At 35.5% G+C, this 20,855-nt stretch overlaps 1 protein-coding gene across 5 annotated transcripts in view; it reads left to right on the forward strand.

The window, feature by feature from the left end:
• YTHDC2 (YTH N6-methyladenosine RNA binding protein C2) overlaps positions 1-20,780 on the forward strand; it is a 76,237-nt gene extending 55,457 nt beyond the window's left edge. For 3 of the 5 annotated variants that reach the window (XM_053911536.1, XM_053911546.2, XM_053911544.1), the window contains 6 exons: positions 5,943-6,052; positions 9,204-9,496; positions 14,035-14,206; positions 17,888-18,091; positions 18,846-19,028; positions 20,693-20,780. In XM_053911536.1, the coding sequence (XP_053767511.1) occupies positions 5,943-6,052; positions 9,204-9,496; positions 14,035-14,206; positions 17,888-18,091; positions 18,846-19,028; positions 20,693-20,773 (1,043 nt within the window). In that variant the 3' untranslated portion in view covers positions 20,774-20,780. Of the gene's footprint in view, positions 1-5,942; positions 6,053-9,203; positions 9,497-14,034; positions 14,207-17,887; positions 18,092-18,845; positions 19,029-20,692 lie in introns of those variants that run through there. The other 2 variants (XM_053911541.1, XM_071219423.1) reach the window with 2 other exon arrangements.
• Positions 20,781-20,855: the final 75 nt, after the last annotated feature.

Below are 20,855 nucleotides of genomic sequence, written 5' to 3' on the forward strand. Positions count from 1 at the left end.
ATTTTAATGTTCATAGTTTTTATCTTCTTTTTCTTAGATACATCCCTTTGACATTTCATATAAGGGCTTTGTGATGATAAACTCCCTTTAGCTTTACCTTGTCTGGGAAGCACTTTATCTGCCCTTCCATTCTAAATGATAGCTTTGCTGGATAGAGTAATCTTGGATGTAGGTCCTTGCCTTTCATGACTTTGAATACTTCTTTCCAGCCCTTTCTTGCTTGAAAGGTTTCTTTTGAGAAATCAGCTGATAGTTTTATGGGAACACCTTTGTAGGTATCTCGCTTCTTTTCTCTTGCTGCTTTTAAGATTCTCTCCTTATCTTTAATCTTTGGCAATGTAACTATGATGTGTCTTGGTGTGTTCCTTGTTGGGTCCAACTTATTTGGGACTCCCTGTGCTTCCTGGGCTTAGATGTCTATTTCCTTCACCAGATTGGGGAAGTTCTCCTTCATTATTTTTTCTAATAAGTTTTCAACTTCTTGCTCTTGTTCTTCTTCTTCTGGCAGCCCTATGATTCAGATGTTGGAATGTTTAAAGTTTTCCCAGAGGTTCCTCAGCCCCTCCTCATTTTTTTTGAATTCTTGTTTCTTCATTCTGTTCCAGTTGAATGTTTATTTCTTCCTTTTGTTCCAAATATTAATTTGACTCCCAGTTTCCCTCCCTGCACTGTTGGTTCCTTGTATGTTTTTCTTTATTTCACTTTGTATAGCCTTCGCTAGTTTATTTTGCAACCGTACTTAACCAATTCTGTGAGCATCCTGATTCCCAGTATTTTGAACTCTGCATCTGATAGGTTGGCTATCTCCTTGTTGCTTAGTTCTTTTTCTGGAGTTTTGATCTGTTCTTTAATTTGGGCCATATTTCTTTGTCTCAGCACATCTGTTACATTGTATGTGGTGGAGCCTTGGTATCCCTGGGGTGGGGCAGTCCATATTGCTGCGTTGTGGTACTGTATCTGGGGGATGGATCAGAGAGGGAACAGTGCCACTTGCGTGGCTCTTGCCCTGCTTTCAGTGACTTCTCCCACTTCCCACAAGCGAATTGCACCCTTTCAGGTGCTGCTGCCCTGCTGCTGATTTTCAGGTGGATGGGCCTATGTATGTTCTAGGACCCAATGGACTAGACCTCCAATGGACTCCCATGTGAGACTGGCAGTTTCTCCTGCACCACAACCCCCACAAATTTTTACAGAGGTTTTGATGCTTTATTTTCCCAACGCTGGAACGCTGGGTTATGTGGTCTGTCTAGCTCCCCAGTTCTTCATCCCAGTTTATCCACAGGCAAATATGGTACTGCCTGGAATGCCAGCTGCTGCTTTGCCCTTCATCCTCTCCACCCCCGTGCCCTTCTCAGCTCTCTTGCCAGTCTGGTGTCGTCTTTGATTTCTTGGTTGTCAGACTTCCATACGATTCAGTTTTCTGGCAGTTCTGGTTGCTTTTTGTTTTTGAATTCGCTGTTATCCTTCTTTTGGTTGTGCAAAGAAGCAAAGCATATTACCTATGCCTCCATCTTGGTCAGAACTATAAAAACTAATTTTTTTCTCCTTTTATTAAATTTATCAGAGGTTTGTCGATCAGGTTTTCAGGGAACTGGATTATAGTTTTAGCTATTAATAACATTTTGGCTTACCTAAGAAATCATTTTTTGGCTTACTATTTTTAGTGATTTTATTCCTTTCTTTATGTTCTTAGTGTTTTTCTTTCTCTAGTTGTAATTTAAATTTTCTGTTGATTTTTAAATGTCTTCTCTTTTTGTTTTGTTGCATTGTGATTAAAGACTATAGTCTTTTTTTAAAATTTTTATTGTTATTCAATTACATTTACCTGCCTTTTCTCTCCATCCCTTCCCCCCACCCCCCTCCCCCTTGATTTTGTCCATGTGTCCTTTATAGTAGTTCTTGTAATCCCCTCTCCTCACTGTCCCCTCCCCACTCCCCCCTGGCTATTGTTAGATTGTTCTTAACTTCAATGTCTCTGGTTATATTTTGTTTGCTTTTTTCTTCTATTGATTATGTTCCAGTTAAAGGTGAGATCATATGGTATTTGCCCTCACCACCTGGCTTATTTCACTTAGCATAATGCTCTCCAGTTCCATCCATGCTGTTGCAAAGGGTATAAGCTCCTTCTTTCTCTCTGCTGCGTAGAATTCCATTGTGTAAATATACCATAGTTTTTGGATCCACTCGTTTGCTGATGGGCACTTCGGTTGCTTCCAGTACTTGGCTATTGTAAATTGTGCTGCTATGAACATTGGGGTGCACAGGTTCTTTTGGATTGGTGTTTCAGGGTTCTTAGGGTATAATCCCAGCAGCGGAATTGCTGGGTCAAAGGGCAGTTACATTTTTAGTTTTCTGAGGAAATTCCATACTGTTTTCCATAGTGGCCTCACCAGTCTGCATTCCCACCAACAGTGCACGAGGGTTCCCTTTTCTCCGCATCCTCTCCAATGTTTGTTTGTGGATTTGTTTATGTTGGCCATTCTGACCGGTGTGAGATGGTACCTCATTGTGGTTTTAATTTGCATCTCTCTGATGGCTAGTGATGCTGAGCATCTTTTCATATGTCTCTGGGCCCTCTGTATGTCTTCCTTGGAGAAGTGTCTGTTCAAGTCCTTTGCCCATTTTTTAATTGGGTTGTTTGTCTTCCTGGAGTGGAGTCGTGTGAGTTCTTGATATATTTTGGAGATCAGGCCCTTGTCTGAGGTATCATTGGCAAATATGTTGGTTCTCTTTTTATTTTAATGCTGTTTTCTTTAGCCGTGCGGAAGCTTTTTATTTAATGAGGTCCCATTTGTTTATTCTTTCCTTTATGTACCTTGCTTTAGGAGACGTGTCTGTGAGGATGTTGCTGCGTGGAATGTCTGCGATTTTTCTGCCAATGTTTTCCTCTAGGACTTTTATGGTGTCAGGACTTATATTTAAGTCTTTTATCCATCTTGAGTTTATTTTTGTGTATGGCGTAAGTTGGTGATCGAGTTTCATTTTTTTGCACGTAGCTGTCCAGATCTCCCAACACCATTTGTTCAAGAGGCTGTTTTTGCTCCATTTTATGCTCCTGCCTCCTTTGTCAAATATTAATTGACCGTAAAGACTTGGTTTTATTTCTGGGCTCTCTGTTCTGTTCCATTGGTCTATGTGCCTGGTTTTTTTTTGCCAGTACCAGGGTGTTTTGATTACAGTGGCCTTATAATACAGTTTGATATCAGGTATTGTGATCCCTCCTGCTTTGTTCTTCTTTCTCAAAATTGCTGCAGCTATTTGGGGTCATTTATGGTTCCATATGAATTTCTGAAATGTTTGTTCTATATCTGTGAAATATGTCATGGGTACTTTAATAGGGATTGCATTGAATCTATAAATTGCTTTGGGTAGTATGGCCATTTTGATGATGTTAATTCTTCCAATCCATGAGCATGGTACATGCTTCCATTTGTTTGTGTCTTCCTTAATTTCTTTCTTCAGTGTTGTGTAGTTTTCTGAGTACAGGTCTTTTACCTCCTTGGTTAGGTTTATTCCTAGGTACTTTATTTTTCTTGTTGCTATATCAAGTGGGATATTTTTCCTGATTTCTGTTTCTGCAGTTTTGTTGTTGGTATACAGGAATGCCTTTGATTTCTGAGTATTGACTTTGTATCCAGCTGTTTTGCCAAATTCATTTATTAGGTCGAGTAGTTTTTTGGTGGAGTCTATAGGATTTTCCATGTACACTATCATGTCATCTGCAAACAGTGACAGTTTCATTTCCTCCTTTCCAATTTGGATGCCTTTTATTTCTTTTTCTTGTCTGATTGCTGTGGCTAGGACTTCCAGTACTATGTTGAATAGGAGTGGTGAGAGAGGGCATCCTTGTCTTGTTCCTGATCTTAGTGGGAAAGCTCTAAGTTTTTGTCCATTGAGTATGATGTTGGCTGTAGGTCTCTCACATATGGCCTTTATTATGTTGAGGAATGCTCCCTCTATTCCCACTTTGCTGAGTGTTTTTATCAGAAATGGGTGCTATATCTTATCAAATGCTTTTCCGCATCTATTGATATGATCATGTGATTTTTGTCTTTGCTGTTGTTTATGTGATGAATTATATTTATTGATTTGCGAATATTGTACCAACCTTGCATCCCTGGGATGAATCCCACTTGGTCATGGTGTATGATCTTTTTAATGTATTGCTGGATGCGGTTTGCCAATATTTTGTTGAGAATTTTAGCGTCTGTGTTCATCAGCGATGTTGGCCTGAAGTTTTCTTTCTTCGTTGTGTCTTTATCTAGTTTTGGGATTAGGATGATGCTGGCTTCATAAAAAGAGTTTGGGAGTCTTCCATCAGTTTGGATTTTTTCGAATAGTCTGTGAAGGATAGGGGTTAGCTCATCCTTTAATGCTTTGTAGAATTCTCCTGTGAAACCATCTGGTCCAGGGCTTTTGTGTGTTGGGAGCTTTTTGATGACTGCTTCAATTTCGTCTGCTGTTATTGGTCTGTTCAGGCTTTCTGCTTCTTCTTCATTCAGTTTTGGAAGATTATATTTTTCTAGAAATGTGTCCATTTCACCTAGGTTTTCAAATTTCTTGGCATACAGTTCTTTGTAGTAATTTCTTAACAATCCTTTGTATTTCTGTGGTATCAGTTGTAATCTCTCCTCTTTCATTTCTAATTGTGTTTATTTGGATGCTCTCTCTTTTTTTCTTGATGAGCCTACTTAAAGGCTTATTGAGTTTGTTTATCTTTTCAAAGAACCAGCTCATGGATTCATTGATCCTTAGAATTGTGCTTTTAGTCTCTGTCATTTAACTCTGCTCTGATCTTGGTTATTTCCTTCCTTCTGCTTGCTCTGGGCTGTCTTTGTTGTTTTTCCTCCAGTTCTTGTAGGCGTAGTGTTAGGTTGTTTGTTTGAAATGTTTCTATCTTTTTAAGGTAGGCCTGTATTGCTATGAACTTCCCTCTTAGGACTGCCTTTGCTGTGTCCCATAGGTTTTGGGTTGTTGTGAGTTCATTTTCATTTGTTTCCAGAAAGTTTTTGATTTCTTCCCTAATCTCGTTGTTGACCCATTCATTGTTTAATAGCATGCTATTCAGTCTCCATGTTTTTGAGTGTTTTGGGTTTTTACCCTTGGGGTTGGTTTCTAGTTTCAGTCCCTTGTGGTCAGAGAAAATGCTTGATATGATTTCAATTTTCTCGAATTTATTGAGGCTTGCTTTGTGTCCTATCACGTGGTCTATCTTTGAAAATGTTTCATGTACACTTGAAAAGAATGTGTATTTTGCTTCTTTGGGATGAAAAGCTCTATATGTATCAGTTAAGTCCATTTCATCTAGGGTATTGTTAAGTGACACAATATCCTTGTTGATATTCTGTTTGGAAGATCTGTCCATTTTTGACAGTGGGGTGTTAAAGTCCCCTACTATAATTGCGTTGCTGTCAATATCTTTCTTGAAGTCCTCCAAGATTTTCTTTATGTATTTGGGTGCTCCTTAGTTGGGTGCATATATATTTACCATGTTTATGTCTTCTTGGTGGATTCTTCCTTTGAGTATTATGAAGTGACCTTCTGGGTCTCTCTTTATGGCCTTTCTTTTGAAGTCTATTTTATCTGATTTTAGTATTGCTACTCCTGCTTTTTTTTCCTGTCCGTTTGCTTGGAAAATTTGTTTCCAGCCCTTCACTTTCAGTCTGTGCAGGTCTTTTGTCCTGAGGTGGGTCTCTTGTAGGCAGCATATGTGTGGGTCATGTTAAGACTGTAGTCTTTACAGTTCCTTTTTTCCCCTTTTCTTTTAAATATTAAGATTTAATTTGTGACCTGTGGGGTTTAGAGAACTCTCTACACAAATTGTTAGTATATCAGGAGGATTTGTGTAAATATGGAGTGTCTCTATATTTACTTACTCTTTTTTGCTATTGTATAAAATGGTAAAAGTGAAAAATTTTTTCTTTTCTGTATTTTTTGAACAGCAGATGGTATTCCTATTGACAGTAGTGATAGTGAAATGGAAGATAGAACTACTGCTAATTTGGCATCTTTGAAACTTGATGAGTGGCTGAATTTCAAACTAGAGCCTGAGGTAAGTTGCTCTTTAGTAGTGTGATAAATTTCTTTCAGTTAGTATGAATTGGTAAACAATGTAATGAAAATTATATATTTAATATTGGGTTCTTAGTATTAGAGAATACAGCTTGTTCAGTTTTCACAGGGCCCTGATATATTTATTCTTTGCTGTATCAGGGTTTATTCCAACAGAGGATTTGTAAAACCTAGGTGTGAGTCAGCATTTATGCATGATAGTATTTGAGCATTTCTGTGTATATAAGAAAATATTAAGTATTGGGTACACCAGAATTCCCTTCATTTTGTACAGTTATTTCTAAGAGAAAGATATGAGTTATTTTCTCTTTTCACATGTCTCTGAATTGGGAAAGAGGAATGTTTCTTTTCGAATTAAAAACTTTCCTTGACAAAGCCTTCTCTTAATTCCATCTCCACTTTTGAAGATAATTTTATATTTTTTTGTTTTGTTTTGGTAGCTAAGCTGTGAATAGTCAACATGGCTAGATTTACTTTTTTACCATTCATTCATTCATTGATCACTGCAACCTACTGGAGTCTCAATTGCATGTCCACCAGCCTGTCACTTTACTGAAATTGTACTTGTTGGGGCCAGCATCGTCCTCCATGTTGTCAGAGTCAGCCTGCTGTCCTTGACAAATTTGAGCATTGCTCGTTTTTTTTAAAGTATATTTTATTGATTATGCTATTACAGTTTTCCCAATTTTCTCCCCTTCACCCCCTTCTGCCCTGCACCCTCCATCCCTCCAGCATTCCCCCCCTTAGTTCATGTCCATGGGTTGTACATATAAGTTCTTTGAATTCTGTTTCCTATGCCATACTTGACCTCTCCCCGTCTATTTTATGCCTACTGATTATGCTTCTTATTCCCTGTACCTTTAACCCCTATTCCTCCCTTCCCCCCGCCCCACTGAAAACCCTCCATGTAATGTCAATTTCTCTGATTCTGTTCCTGTTCTAGTTGTTTGCTTAGTTTTTGTTTTTGTTGTTTTTCAATTTTTTAGGTTCAGTTGTTGATAGTTGTGAGTTTGTTGTCATTTTACTGTTCATAGTTTTTGATCTTCTTCAATTTATTAGATAAGTCCCTTTAACATTTCATATAGTAAGGGCTTGGTGAAGATGAACACCTTTAACTTGACCTTATCTGGGAAGCACTTTATCTTCCCTTCCATTCTAAATGATAGCTTTGCTGGATAAAGTAATCTTGGATGTAGGTCCTTGCCTTTCATGACTTCAAATACTTCTTTCTAGCCCCTTCTTTCCTGTAAGATTTCTTTTGAGAAATCAGCTGATAGTCTTATGGGCACTCCCTTGTAGGTAGCTGTCTCCTTTCCTCTTGCTGCTTTTAAGATTCTCTCATCTTTAATCTTGGGTAACTTAATGATGATGTATGTGCCTTGGTGTGTTCCTCTTTGCATCTAACTTCTTTGGGACTCTCTGGACTTCCTGGAAGTCTATTTCCTTTGCCATATTGGGGAAGTTTTCCTTCATTATTTGTTCAAATAAGTTTTCAACTTCTTGCTCTTGTTTTTCTCCTTCTGGCACCCCTATAGTTCAGATATTGGAATGTTTAAAGTTGTCCCAGAGGTTCCTAAGCCTCTCTTCATTTTTTTGAATTCTTGTTTCTTCATTCTTTTCCGGTTGGATATTTATTTCTTCCTTTTGTTCCAGACCATTGATTTGAGTCCTGTTTTCCTTCCTGTCACTATTGGTTCCCTGAATATTATGCTTTATTTCACTTTGGGCATCCTTCATTTGTTCTTTCATTTCTCAGCGAAGCTCAATCAGTTCTATGAGCATTCTGATTCCCAGTGTTTTGAACTCTCCATCAGACAGGTTGGCTATCTCCTCATCACTTAGTTCTCTTTCTGGAGTTTTGCTCTGTTCTTTCATTTGGGCTATATTTCTTTGTCTCTGTGCACCTGTTAAGTTGTAAGGGGGCGGGGTCTTAGGTATTCACCTGGGCAGGGCATCCCTCCTTACTGTGCTGCAGCACTGCCTGTGGGGGAGGGGCCAGAGGGAATAGTGCAGCTCACCTGCTCGGCTCTAGACCAACTTTCCAACAAACTCTTGTGTGAGACTGGGAGTTTTTCCCACCCTGGCAACTCCTTCTATAGTCCACCTTCAGCTCTGAGTCTCAGTTTCCTGTTCAGCCAGCCCTGCCTGCACCCTTTGCCCTCTCCCCGAGTTCTCTCACCCAGTCCCCGCCTTGCAGTGTAGTCTGGTCCACCGTCTCCCTGTGGGTTCTCTCCATCTGGCCTATCTTACCGGTCTAGTTGGTGTGGTTGGCTGTTTATTTAATTCCTTGGTTGTCAGAGTTCCATGCAGTTTGTTTTTCTGGCACTCCTGGTTGTTTATTGACTTTAGATCGGTTGTTCTCCTCCTTTTGGTTGTGCCAGGAAGCAAAGGGTTTCTACCTATGCCTCCATCTTGGCTGGAACTGCCATTGCTTATTTTTTTGGCACTATTGCCCATACACTTCTTTTTGTAATTCTCTCTTTCCCATTTTCCCTCTTTGTCCTATCCCAACATCTTTATCACCAGTTATTGTGGCAATCTTTCCTGATTCTTTTTTTTTTTCCTAGAGAGGTCATTCCTTCTTAGGCTTTTTTCACTGACTCTTCTGTATGTGTTCCTGCCTTAAATGTTAGATTTCTCCAGTACTCCGTGCTTTACTGTGCTCTTCTCACTGTCTCTGTACAATCTCTAGGGACTTTTCCTCTGCATGTAGATTTAGTAACCGTGTATGCATTGATGACTGCCAAGTCTATACCTGGCTTAGGCCTTTTTCTGGACCTGTGAATCCAGCTGCTTTCTGGACATCATTATTTGGATGTTCCACAGGCACTAAAATAAAAGATGAATGGAACTGAGTGAATTTTTTATTTGCCCTGATGTTGTTTTTCCATATTACTCACATTCAACCACACATTGTATATTGTCTTTCTGGTTAAACTGTTTCATTTGATTTTGTGCCTCAAATACAGTAAATAAATTTTACTTTGTTCATGCAACAGAAAGGATGAAATTCGTAGTAAATTATGTGAAATGTAAAACTTGTTCTTTGGTAACATTTGTAGACCTTAACTAATAAACAAATAGGTGTCTTGCAAGTATCTATTTGAACTGAGGAAACTATTTTATTATAGGCTGCCAGTTTGTTGCTGCAGCTCAGACAGAAGTGGCACAGCTTATTTTTACGCCGAATGAGAGCTCCATCTAAACCTTGGTCTCAAGTTGATGAAGCTACCATCAGAGCAATTATAGCTGTTTTAAGCACTGAAGAACAGTCTGCAGGTTTACAGCAACCATCTGGGATTGGCCAAAGGCCAAGGCCTATGTCTTCAGAAGAACTTCCTTTGGCATCATCTTGGAGGTCAAATAATAGTCGGAAAAGTTCAACAGATACTGAATTTTCTGATGAGTCTGCTTCTGCAGAAAGGTAAATTTGTAATATATTATTGAAATGGAGACTTTTTTCCAGGCAAATGACTTATTTATAATTGAATCATGTACTTTTATTATTTAGAAATTACATTCTTATAATGTAAGATGCACAAAAAGGTGATGATAAAATGGGAAGAGATTTTCCCTTTTAAAACATAATTCTTTTTTTCTTTATTGTTGACCCTAAAACATAATTCTTTTAAGTATTAAGATAATATGAAGGATTTTTTAAGCTACGAGTATCTATGAGTTATTTAATAAGGAATTTTCTTGTCAGGAAAAATGCAAAATATTTAATTTCAAGATTCATAAATTTAGGGTCTATTAAAAAGATAGCAACGTTTTTGAATTATACATTTTAGTTACTACTATGTCAAGTGGTGTCTTTCCAAGATAACCCTACAAGAAGTATTGGCTATGCCATTTAAAAGAACAACCTCCCCACAAGTATTACTTAGATATCAATATTGCTGACTCATATGCCTACAGAAAAATCATTCTTTCATTCAGTTAGTGACATACTGAGTGCCTTTTGGTCTTGGTGTGAGGGCTCTAGCCAAGTGTACAGAACAGACAAAATCCCTTCCTTCAGAGAGCTTATACTTTATTGAGGAAAGGTATATGATAAATAACTTAATAAATTTATTGTGACAAAATTTGTTTTGATTTAGCCAAATTCTTTTAATGCTGGCATTTAGCAATTAGATGTGATGTTTTTATTTATTACAAGATTTTCAATAATAGGAAAGCTCTTACTGATTTATCAAAAAATGTATTATGATATAATAGTGGTTATGATGAATTATTGGCCATGATTCAGAAATATTTCTTGTAAACACATTTATTAAGATCAAATATAAATTTCTTTATATCAGTTAGAAAAGATTTTTACCTTGTTGATAACAAAGACAACATGTTGCCTGTAATGCTAGTTTTGGCAATATTGGCAGAGTCTCTGTAGTAAGAATATGATTTCACTGGTAAAAAAATGAAAATAGAAGCAATGGAAACAAAAGATGTGATGCTTACTATTTGTCAAGGATCAGATAGGGATTTTAATACCTTCTTTTTTAAGTTATACTTTGCATATTTCATTTAAACCTAAAGGGTTCTATTTCTTCACACTTCAGTGAAAGAGAAATAATACATATTGGTTTCCAAGTTCTTCAGATACTACATTTTAGGAAAATTCAGCCAGTTGCCCAGAAATATCAAATAATGGGTGTGCCCGAACCTTTCTGATGCAGACTCTCTTGAGCAAAAGGAGTATAATATTGTAAAAAGCACATTTTCTACTTACACAACCCCCACTTTTTGAAGACATAGTTGTAAAAATTTACTTGAAGAATGACTATTTAGAATGTGCAAATATATTTCCATAGAAATTACACTGTCTAGTTATTCCTATACCTGTCTGTAAAAAATCTGTTAGAGTCATACCGTGTGTGTGTGTGTATAAAGGGATACATATATGTGTGTGTGCGTGCGTGCCTGTATTCATACACAAACATGCACACACACATAGACTTTCTGGAAAAAAGCTTCCTTTTCCTTTACGAAGTAAAATACTTATTTAATAAAATTTGGAAATAACAGAAGGAAAATAGAATCTTAAGTGTAATGTTAGTTATATTTTTAAAAATTTGATCATCTTATAAATTGATTTTTTCACTTATGATACCAGGATTAAGCATTTTCATTTTCTTACAAGTTGCAGCCTGACATTTTTCATTCTCTTACCTGTTGAACAACAGGATACAGGATTTTATCTACTTTCAGACTCTTAGAGATATTAATAGATGATGTCTAGAGTTGATGTATCTTGGTGAGGAATAGAATAGGTATTTATATTCACTCTAGGATGGCAAGATGTAGATTAGATAATTTTTTTAAAGTAAAAGCATACTTTGAATTGAAAATATTTACAAATAGTTTAAGAAACTATTAAAATAATAGAAATTACCTATATCCCATTCTAAATTCAAACCAATGTTTTTTTTTTCCTTGTCATTTTCAACTAATAATTTGATGGCAAAAGACAAGCATTTCTTGTCTGTAAAAAAAAAAAGAGAGAGATAAGTGAGTTCCAGATTAGAACTCTTCGTTCCTCTTAAACGACAATTTAGGAAGGGTTTATGGAATAATTCATTTCTACTAATACTTCATTTATTAGAAAATTTCATTTCTAATGAAATTTTGGAGAGAACCCAAATAGGAGAGAGAAAAAAACTAGAACAGAACTCACAGTAAAGATCAATTTGAAAACCACAAAAGTAGATATTTAGTTCTATTGAAAACAATTTTATTTTGATAAAGTTTTACCATCATTAAGTTCTATCTTTGAATTTTCAAGTCAGTTAGGTATCAGGGTAAGAATAATGGAATTTTAGAGGTTGTAACTAGATAATTTATTGAACTTCAATTCCTGAGAGGAAAAAAACGTCAAAAAGTTGTTTTTTATACTTCTTATCAAGTTGTTAATGATTCATATACCATTTATTATATTTTTGTTAGTATCTTTCACCAAAGGTAAATTTTATTTCATTTGTAAAAGAAACAACCCCTGATCTAAGATATATTATTGAATTGGAAGAAATCATGGGCATAAGCTGTTTCAACTTGTCTTGAAGGCGGGACTTGCAGGACTGTATGGGTGCTTATGAATTACTGAACACATCCTTTTTTGTTTTAAATGTGTTATAAGTATTGTTAAATACGGCAAAGTAAATGTTATGTCACGATGAACTCCATATCCCAGATTCAACAGTTAGCAAGATTTTCACCTACTTGTTGTATGTATCCAAATATTTTTCTCTTTTGCTTTCTTTTTTTGTTTACACAGTTTGAAAAAGATACTGTATTTTGCTGTGTATAATATGCATTTTTTTTGCCCACATTTTTGAGGGAAATATAAGGTTGCACATTATAAATGGGTATAATGATTACATACCATGGGCATAATAATGGAATGCTGTGTATAATGTGCACATAAGTGTGGGTGCACATTATACACGGCAAAATACAATATCACACTTCCTGTCATATTACTCATAAGAGATGCATATTTAAATATGCATCTCTTAAAACTACAGGCATTTTTTCTACATAATCAAAATCCAATTATCAACCCATTAAAAAGATTGTTTCCCTAATTTTCTACAAATTTATTTGAATTAGCATCCAGGGAGGACTTAATGCATTGTATTAGGGTGTTATGGTTCTTGAGTCTCTTGTGATCTAGAGCAGTTCCCTGTTGACTGTTTTGGAAAAGCTAGGTCAATAGTACAGTGAGATGGACAGCAGGTCCTTGAATAAATCATTTCATTAAAGTGTTTCATTATAATGTTGATGAAATACCATAGTTAACTCTTGTTTATATCAATTTAACCTATAGTAAAATTGATTTCGTTATACATCATTTTGCTTAAAGTCACAGAACTTTTTGACAATGCTGAGTACTTACAGTACCACATTTTAGATTTGTCTCTTTATTTCTTCCTGGCATTATTTATTGCTATATCATAAGTTATTTCATGTAAACTGGTAGTTTGTTCTCAGTGCTTGATTAGATCCAGTGTTAGGGTGACAGTGTTTTATAGGTGGTGCTGTGAACTTGATATTGCATGACTTCAGGAAGTACAGATATTTTTTAAATGTCTGGTTGTTCCACAAAGACATATATATATTTTTAAAGATTTTATTTATTTATTTTTAGAGAGAGGGTGAGGGAGGGAGAGAGAGAGAGAGAGAGGGAGAGAAACATCCATGTACGGTTTCCTCTCGAGCATCCCCCACTAAGGACCTGGCCTGCAACCTGGGCATGTGCCCTGACTGGAAATCAAACTGGTGACCCTTTCCTTTGTAGTCTGCCACTCAATCCACTGAGCCACACCAGCCAGGGCAAATCATGCACTTTTTAAGCTCAGAGAAATTAAGAGACTTGCCCTGGATCACATACCTAGTTAGTTGTAAATTGAGTACTGTCCTAGAAATCTTCTATCCTGACTCTAATCCAGTATTATTTACACTTACCATACTGTAATTTTCAGTATGCTTTTAAAATCTATTTTACTTGGCCGTAAGATGTTCTGTGAAGGTGGAAGGGAAGTGGAATGGGTGATACTCCAGTAAGGGGCATTGGCTTAGATGTAGTTAAATAATTTTATAATGTTAAAAAATATTAAATATCAATATAAAATATAATTGTTAAAGATTCTCCTATACCATCACAAAAAGAGGTTAGGAATTTTGTAAGAGAAATAATACTTGAGTAATTGTTAATATTAAGTTAAAGACTTTCACAGATTGTTTTAAAAGCATTTTTGCCTGTTGTTTTTATAAGCGTACCTACCGTAATAATCCAACTGTTTCTTAGCTTCCAAATGTAATAGAAAAATGAAATTCCCTTTTTAAATAATGTTCTATCAATTATAATGTCCTTGAAACTTTGGTTTGAAATGGCATCTGATTTGTATTACGAGCTTATATATAACTTACACATAATGGGCCTTTGCTTCCTCCTTCTCACTCAAGAGTATTGATGAAATCTCCATCTCCAGCATTACACCCACCTCAGAAGTACAAAGATCGAGGAATTTTACATCCTAAACGAAGCACTGATGACAGATCAGATCAGTCTTCTGTGAAGTCTGCAGAAGACTACCCAAGTCCTTGTGCTAGTCCTTCTCCTCCATCCTCAGGAAAGGTAGAGTATCTAAAAGTCCGTGTAGCAAGGAATGGATTTCTAGCACATCTAATATTACATATTTAAACAGAATTATAAATCAATTATTTCAGTTACTGATTGTGGTCTTTGTTCTAAATACACATTGAAGCTGGTAAATTTGAGACACTTTGAGTAAATTTTTTAGTTTTTCTTGCTTGCCAAATTTTTCTAGTTATTACTATCTTGGTGTATTTTAAATGAACATATTCACTGATGGCATGTAGCTAGGCAGTTCATTATTTCCCTTTTATATCTTTAGAACTTTTTTTGTTAAAACAACAAGATTAGCTTAATTTTGGTTTATTATTTCAGAATTGAAAATAATGATATCTGTTAATAGTTAACTGATTTTATCAATTCAGTGGATATACTATAAAACAAGACAGGATGGGGCTAGTAAGATAGCAATAGGAAATTGAGAACTATATATCTTTTTAAAAACTTGTGATAAGAATGATTTCAGATGTTTGGGATATATTCACTGTTCCTTTCCTGTGTTGTTAGTACCTGAGTAAGTATTTGATTAGGGTTATTTAGCTGTATGTTGTGCTCTGGTGGAAACGTCTGCTGAAACACTTGTTAAGTAAGAGGAAAAGAAATGTTTTTGCAGATTTAAGTTCTTAGGTTTTAGGGTTTTTTAATTTTTACATATCTTTATTAAGGTATAATTTACACATAATAAAATTTGCCAATTTGAATTATAAATTCAGTGAATTTTGAAAAATGTATACAATCATGTAATGCTACCACAGTCATATACAGAACATTCCCGTCACTCCTGGCTCCTGGCAGCCATAGACCTGCCCTCTGTCCCTGGAGTTTTGCCCTTTTGGGAATCTTCTGTAAATGGAATCACATATGTTGCTTTTTGTGACTGGCTTATTTTACTTTTGAAATTCATCTGTATTTTTAAATGTGCTTATTTAATCTATGAGAATTCTATTTGCTCCACAGTTTTGACAATACTTGATATTATTAGTCTTTTTAATTTTAGCCATTCTAGTAGATACACATGTAGTGGTATCCCATTGTAGTCTTAATTTGCATTTCCCCAGTGGCTAATGATGTTAAACATCTTTTCATGTTATTGCTTGGCATTCCTGCATCTTCTTTGGTAAAGTATCTGTTCAAATTTTTGTTGAACAACTTTGGGGTGGTTTATTGGTTGTTCATCTTTTTTTTACTTAGTAGAAAGAGGTTTATAAAAATATATTCTAAATATGTCTTAATTATATATGTTCTGCAGTTTTTTTCTTAACAGTCTGTGCTTGCATCTTTATTTTAAGTGTCTTTTGAAGAGACAGTGTTTTTAAATTTGATGACGTCCATTTAATCTATTTTTTCTATTATGGTTCATTGGTCATGGTATATTATCCTTTTAAAACATAGCTGGCTTTAATTTTGTTGTTCAGTCAAAAAATTTATTAAATGAGGGATATTCTGTAGCTCTCTTGTATTATCTTTCTGTGGTTTTAGTGTCAGGGTATTGCTGGCCTCATACGATTAGTTGGGAAATACACTTTCCATTTCAGTAATTTGGAAAAAATGTGTAGAATTGCATTATTTCTGGTTTGAATATTTGGTACAATTCTCTAGTAGAGCCATTTTTAGCTTTCCCTAGTACAACTCGAATCAGCATTGTGCCACTTCCCGTACAGTTTGAGAACCGCGCAACCGTGTGCTTTCATTTTACCCTTCGGCCCTTTGTGTTGTTGATTTCTTATATTTTATTTCTACATATGTTATAAATGCCACACTGTATTATTTTTTACTTACATAACCAGTTATCTTTTACCAAAGTTAAGAAAAATGCCTTTTATATTTACTAAATATTCACTATTTTCTGTGCTCTTTATTTTGTGTTGATATGAATTTCTATCTTGGATCATATATTTCTGCCTAAAAACCTTTGCATAACATTTCTTCTAGTACAGATCTGTTGGAAATGAATTCTTTAAGCTTTCATCTGGAAGGTTTTTTTCACTTTTATTTTTACGAGATATTTTTATTGTGTATATAATTCTAGATTGACTGAGGTTTTTTTTTTTCATCCCTATAAAGATGTCAGTCCATTATCTTCTGGTTTATATAGTTTCTGATGGGAAGTTTACCATTGTTGTTATCTTTGTTTCTCTGTATATAATGTGACTTTTTTTCCCTCTAGCTGTTTAAGATTTTCTTTTTACCACTTGTTTTTAGTAGTTTGATTTTGATATGACTTCGTCTGGTTCTCTTTCTGTTTCTTTTTCAATCTGTGTATTTATAGTTTCCATCAATTTTGGAAAGTTTAAGACCATTATTTCTTCATGTATTTTTAATATTTCCCCTCTCCCTTCTCCCTTCTGGGATCCTGGATACACAAACCTAAGACCAGTTGATAGTATTCCACAAGTCACACTGATGGTCTTATTTATTTTTTAGACATTTTCATCTGTTTGCTTCATTTGAGATAGTTTCTATTGCTATATCTTTAAGTTAGTCCACTGGTATTTTTATTTTTAGTGTCTAATCTATTGTACTATGCATTTTTTCTAGTGTATTTGAACTTCAAATACTATAAATTCGTCTCTAAAGCACCTTCTGGGTTTTTAAAAAATACCTTTAACTTCTCGTACCATGTTTATGTTTCCTGCATCTTCTTGAACGTAGTGAATATATTTATAATAACTGCTTTAACGTTCTTGTCTCCTAAGTACATCATCTCTGAGTCTCTTCCTATTCATTAATTTTTCCTGATTATGGATCATATTCTCCTATTTCTTTGCATTCCTTATAATTTTGTTTGGCTTCTAGATTTTAATTGTATTCCTTTAAATAGTATTAGACATCATTCTGGTACACAGTTAAGTTAGTGGCAATCAATTTAAGCCTTTCAAGATTTGCTCTTAGGTAGTGTTAGGGTGGATCATGAGCAATTTTTATCTGCTACTACTTTAGTTCCAATGCTAAGGTGTGATTTTCTGTGGGCTAATGCCCTATGTGTTACAAATGCTTTCCATTCTGGCTGGGGATAACATGAAATTTTCCCAACCATGTGTAAGTGAGTGCTCGAATGACTTGGTTTACTGCTTTCCTTAGGGTCTTTTCCTGGCCTCAGGTCATTTTTTCTCACCCAGGTGCAGTCAGTAGTTAGTCAAAAACCTTGGCTAGCTACTCTGCCAAGATAACCCTCTGCAGCTCCCCGGAAGCTCTCTTTCTATGCAGCTTCCTTCAATCTAGTTCACTGCCATGCAGATTCTAGCTATCTCTGCAGTTCAGCAAGACCACTGGTTTCTGTTTGTTTCTTTCACTTGCATTGTTACCTGGAAACTGTATCCAGGCAATAAGCTGGAGTGATTTGGGTTTTTTTTTTTTTCAGACTTTGAAGTTTATTAAAATATTTTCTGAAAGTACATTTGGAATATAAAGCAAAATTGGTGATCCAAGATCCTTTCTTGATAAGGGATTTTGAATGCTCCCAAATGAAATACTTAGTTTTTGGCTCTTTAACCTCATTTTGATTGAGCCTTGTGTAGGTTTTCAGGAATAATAGAACTATTTGCATTTGTTGATTATTTGGTAAAATATTTTGGTTAATATGTTCATGAAGATGTTATTTAATTTAGCCTATGATTTCAAGAGGTCAAATTACCTTTTAAGAACTTATGCACTCTTTTATAGGGGTCAAAATCACCTTCACCAAGACCAAACATGCCTGTTCGATACTTCATAATGAAGAGTAGCAATTTGAGAAACCTTGAAATTTCTCAGCAGAAGGGTATTTGGTCTACAACCCCTAGTAATGAACGGAAGCTAAATCGAGCCTTTTGGGAAAGCAGCATGGTTTACTTGGTATTTTCTGTTCAAGGATCTGGACATTTCCAGGTGAGCCATCCTGAAACAGTTAGGGTACTTCTGGCTGTAGGTTAGAGCACAGAGATAAAAACAAAAACAAAAACAAAAAAACTGGCTTTTTATTCATTGGGATACAAGTATTCATTCTGCTTGTCTGAGAATGAAGAATGTATTCCACCTCTTCAGAGGAATGATAAATAGAGATCCCTTTGTTTTTTACCTCATCTTACTAGAGCCTCTCCAGATAAGTAATTTCTGCTTCTGAAGACAACTGTATATTTCCCATTTCTCAGGTAGATTAAAAGTAATGGGAAGCTTGACTTTTTTGGTAAAAATGTTTATTTAAATAGGCCAAAGTTAGTATTGGCAGTCAAGAAACTGAGTGTGTGTCTTAACTCATCTTGACTTGATGTATATCTGAATTTTAAAAATAATGAATTTATTATTTAATATTATAATTTTGGAAGTAAAAACTTAGAGGTTAGACTGTATCCACTTATCATGAAATAAATGTGGGGTTAGAACTATTGATATAGTATTTAGAAAATATCTGTCATAATGAAATTATGTTAGCAGGCTGAAATTGATCTTCCTATAAAATTTGCTAATCTTCTTTATAATGAACACTTAGTAAGTAGCTTATTTTTTGCTTTTGTTAGCTATGTATTATTTTTATATTGTATTTTGACCTAAAAAAAGAAAAAACTCAGAGCTTTCTCAGATACGTTGAATTTGGACATTTTAATGTCCTCACTTTCACCCTTCCTCCTTACTTTGCCCCCAGGGATTTTCTAGGATGTCTTCTGAGATAGGAAGGGAGAAGAGCCAGGACTGGGGCTCTGCTGGGCTGGGAGGAGTGTTCAAGGTGGAGTGGATACGAAAAGAAAGTCTTCCCTTCCAGTTTGCACACCATTTACTCAATCCTTGGAATGACAACAAGAAAGTCCAGATAAGCAGAGATGGGCAGGTATCCAATGGCATTTTATATTTTCCTTCTACCTTTTATTTTGTTTTGCTGTAATTCAGTGATTTGAGGAACGAATGTAAGAATGTATATCATATTTTTCACATGCACATGGGAGATAGTGGTTCAGCTTTGTAAAGAGCTAGTAAAAGTCTACTTGCAAATGTCTCTGAGAGAGCTTATTGCTTCTTAAACATTTTGTAAATTTGGCTTCTTTCTTTCATTATATATATAAAATTTTAAGTGCCTTTGTGGAGGCTCTTATTGACTTACTAAGGTATGATCAAAACCAAGTGTAATTCTGAAGTAATTTCACTGAAGTCTAAGGATAACAACAGTATCTTAGCTCCTTTATGGCTTTAACTAATTACATAATTTAAGAAATAGCCTTTTTCTATTTTTGTGGCCTGTTTTATTTCTATTATGTTTTGCTTTGCCTTCATGACATTGCTGATAATGCATTTAAAACTAGTTAGGGTGATGGGAATTAACGTATGTGGACTGTTGTGGTAGCTGCTTTATATGAGGTAATTTAACTTGATGCATTTAATGACTTCTCAGCCCAGTTTTATGTAGGATAAAATAGGCTCAGAGAAATTAGTTTTGCCTAAGGTCACACAGCTAATAATTTATTTAAACCAGTGTGACTCACTTCTGATCACCATATGAAGAGTACTTGGATTTTTTTTAAAGCACACCATCAGAAGAGGACTATAAATGACATTCTTTTCAGCTGTATAAGAATATTTTTATTTCTATCCTAAGTAGTGATTTTGAAATAAATAGTTTTTAATTTTATTTTTTAAAGGTTTTATTTATTTATTTTTAGAGAGGGGAAGGAAGAGAGAAATAGAGGGAGAGAAACATCAATTGTGGTTGCCTGTCACAAGCCCCCTACTGGGGACTTGGCCCACAACCCAGGCCTATGACCTGACTGGGAATGGAACCAGCGACCCTTTAGTTCGCAGACTGGCACTCAGTCCACTGAGCCATACCAGCCAGGGCTGATTTTGAAATAAATCTTGTACCTAAAGTAAGAATATTAGCCCTGGCTGGTGTCACTCAGTGGATTGAATGCCGGCCTGCAAGCCAAAAGGTTGCGGGTTTGATTCCCAGTCAGAGCACAGGCCTGGGTTGCAGGCCAGGTCCTCACAGTAGGGAACACTCGAGAGGCAACCACACATTGATGTTTATTGCCCTCTCTCTCTCCCTTCCCCTCTCTAAAAATAAATACATAAAATCTTTTTAATAAAAGGAATACTATATAGTCACCTGAGGGTTTCTTGGGGGGAAAAAAACCCCAAAACACCTAATATGCTAGGTTTTACAGTAAATCTTTTGAAGTTTAAGCTGAGTGCTTTTGCTAAATATCCATTAGAAACAAAATTCATTATTTCTAGCAGAACTCCATGGAAATCTCTTCTTACCAAGTTGTCACAAATAGTTTTGGTGTTTGCAGGTTAACTACAGTCTTAAAGTCAGGAGGTCAAGTTCATAAATCTTAAAGCAAAGAATTAGAGCAATGCATACTATATAATTTAGCATGTTCTGGTATAAAAATGAAACTTAAAGTGATTTTCTTATATTTTTGTCATTGTAGGTATTGGTAGTTTAAAAAAAATCAATCTAGTTCTTTTTATGCGTCTTCTGATTTTTTATTTATCTAGGAACTAGAACCTCAGATCGGGGAACAGCTGCTACAGTTATGGGAACGCCTTCCAATGGGAGAAAAAACCACAACTGATTGACGCTCAGGTTATACCATTTCTGACTTTGAGTACTGGCAGTATTTGTGATCATCACGGATGTCTTTCATCTTATTTATCTTTT

Source organism: Desmodus rotundus, chromosome 1 (genome assembly GCF_022682495.2).
Source record: "Desmodus rotundus isolate HL8 chromosome 1, HLdesRot8A.1, whole genome shotgun sequence".
Lineage (NCBI taxonomy): Eukaryota > Metazoa > Chordata > Mammalia > Chiroptera > Phyllostomidae > Desmodus > Desmodus rotundus.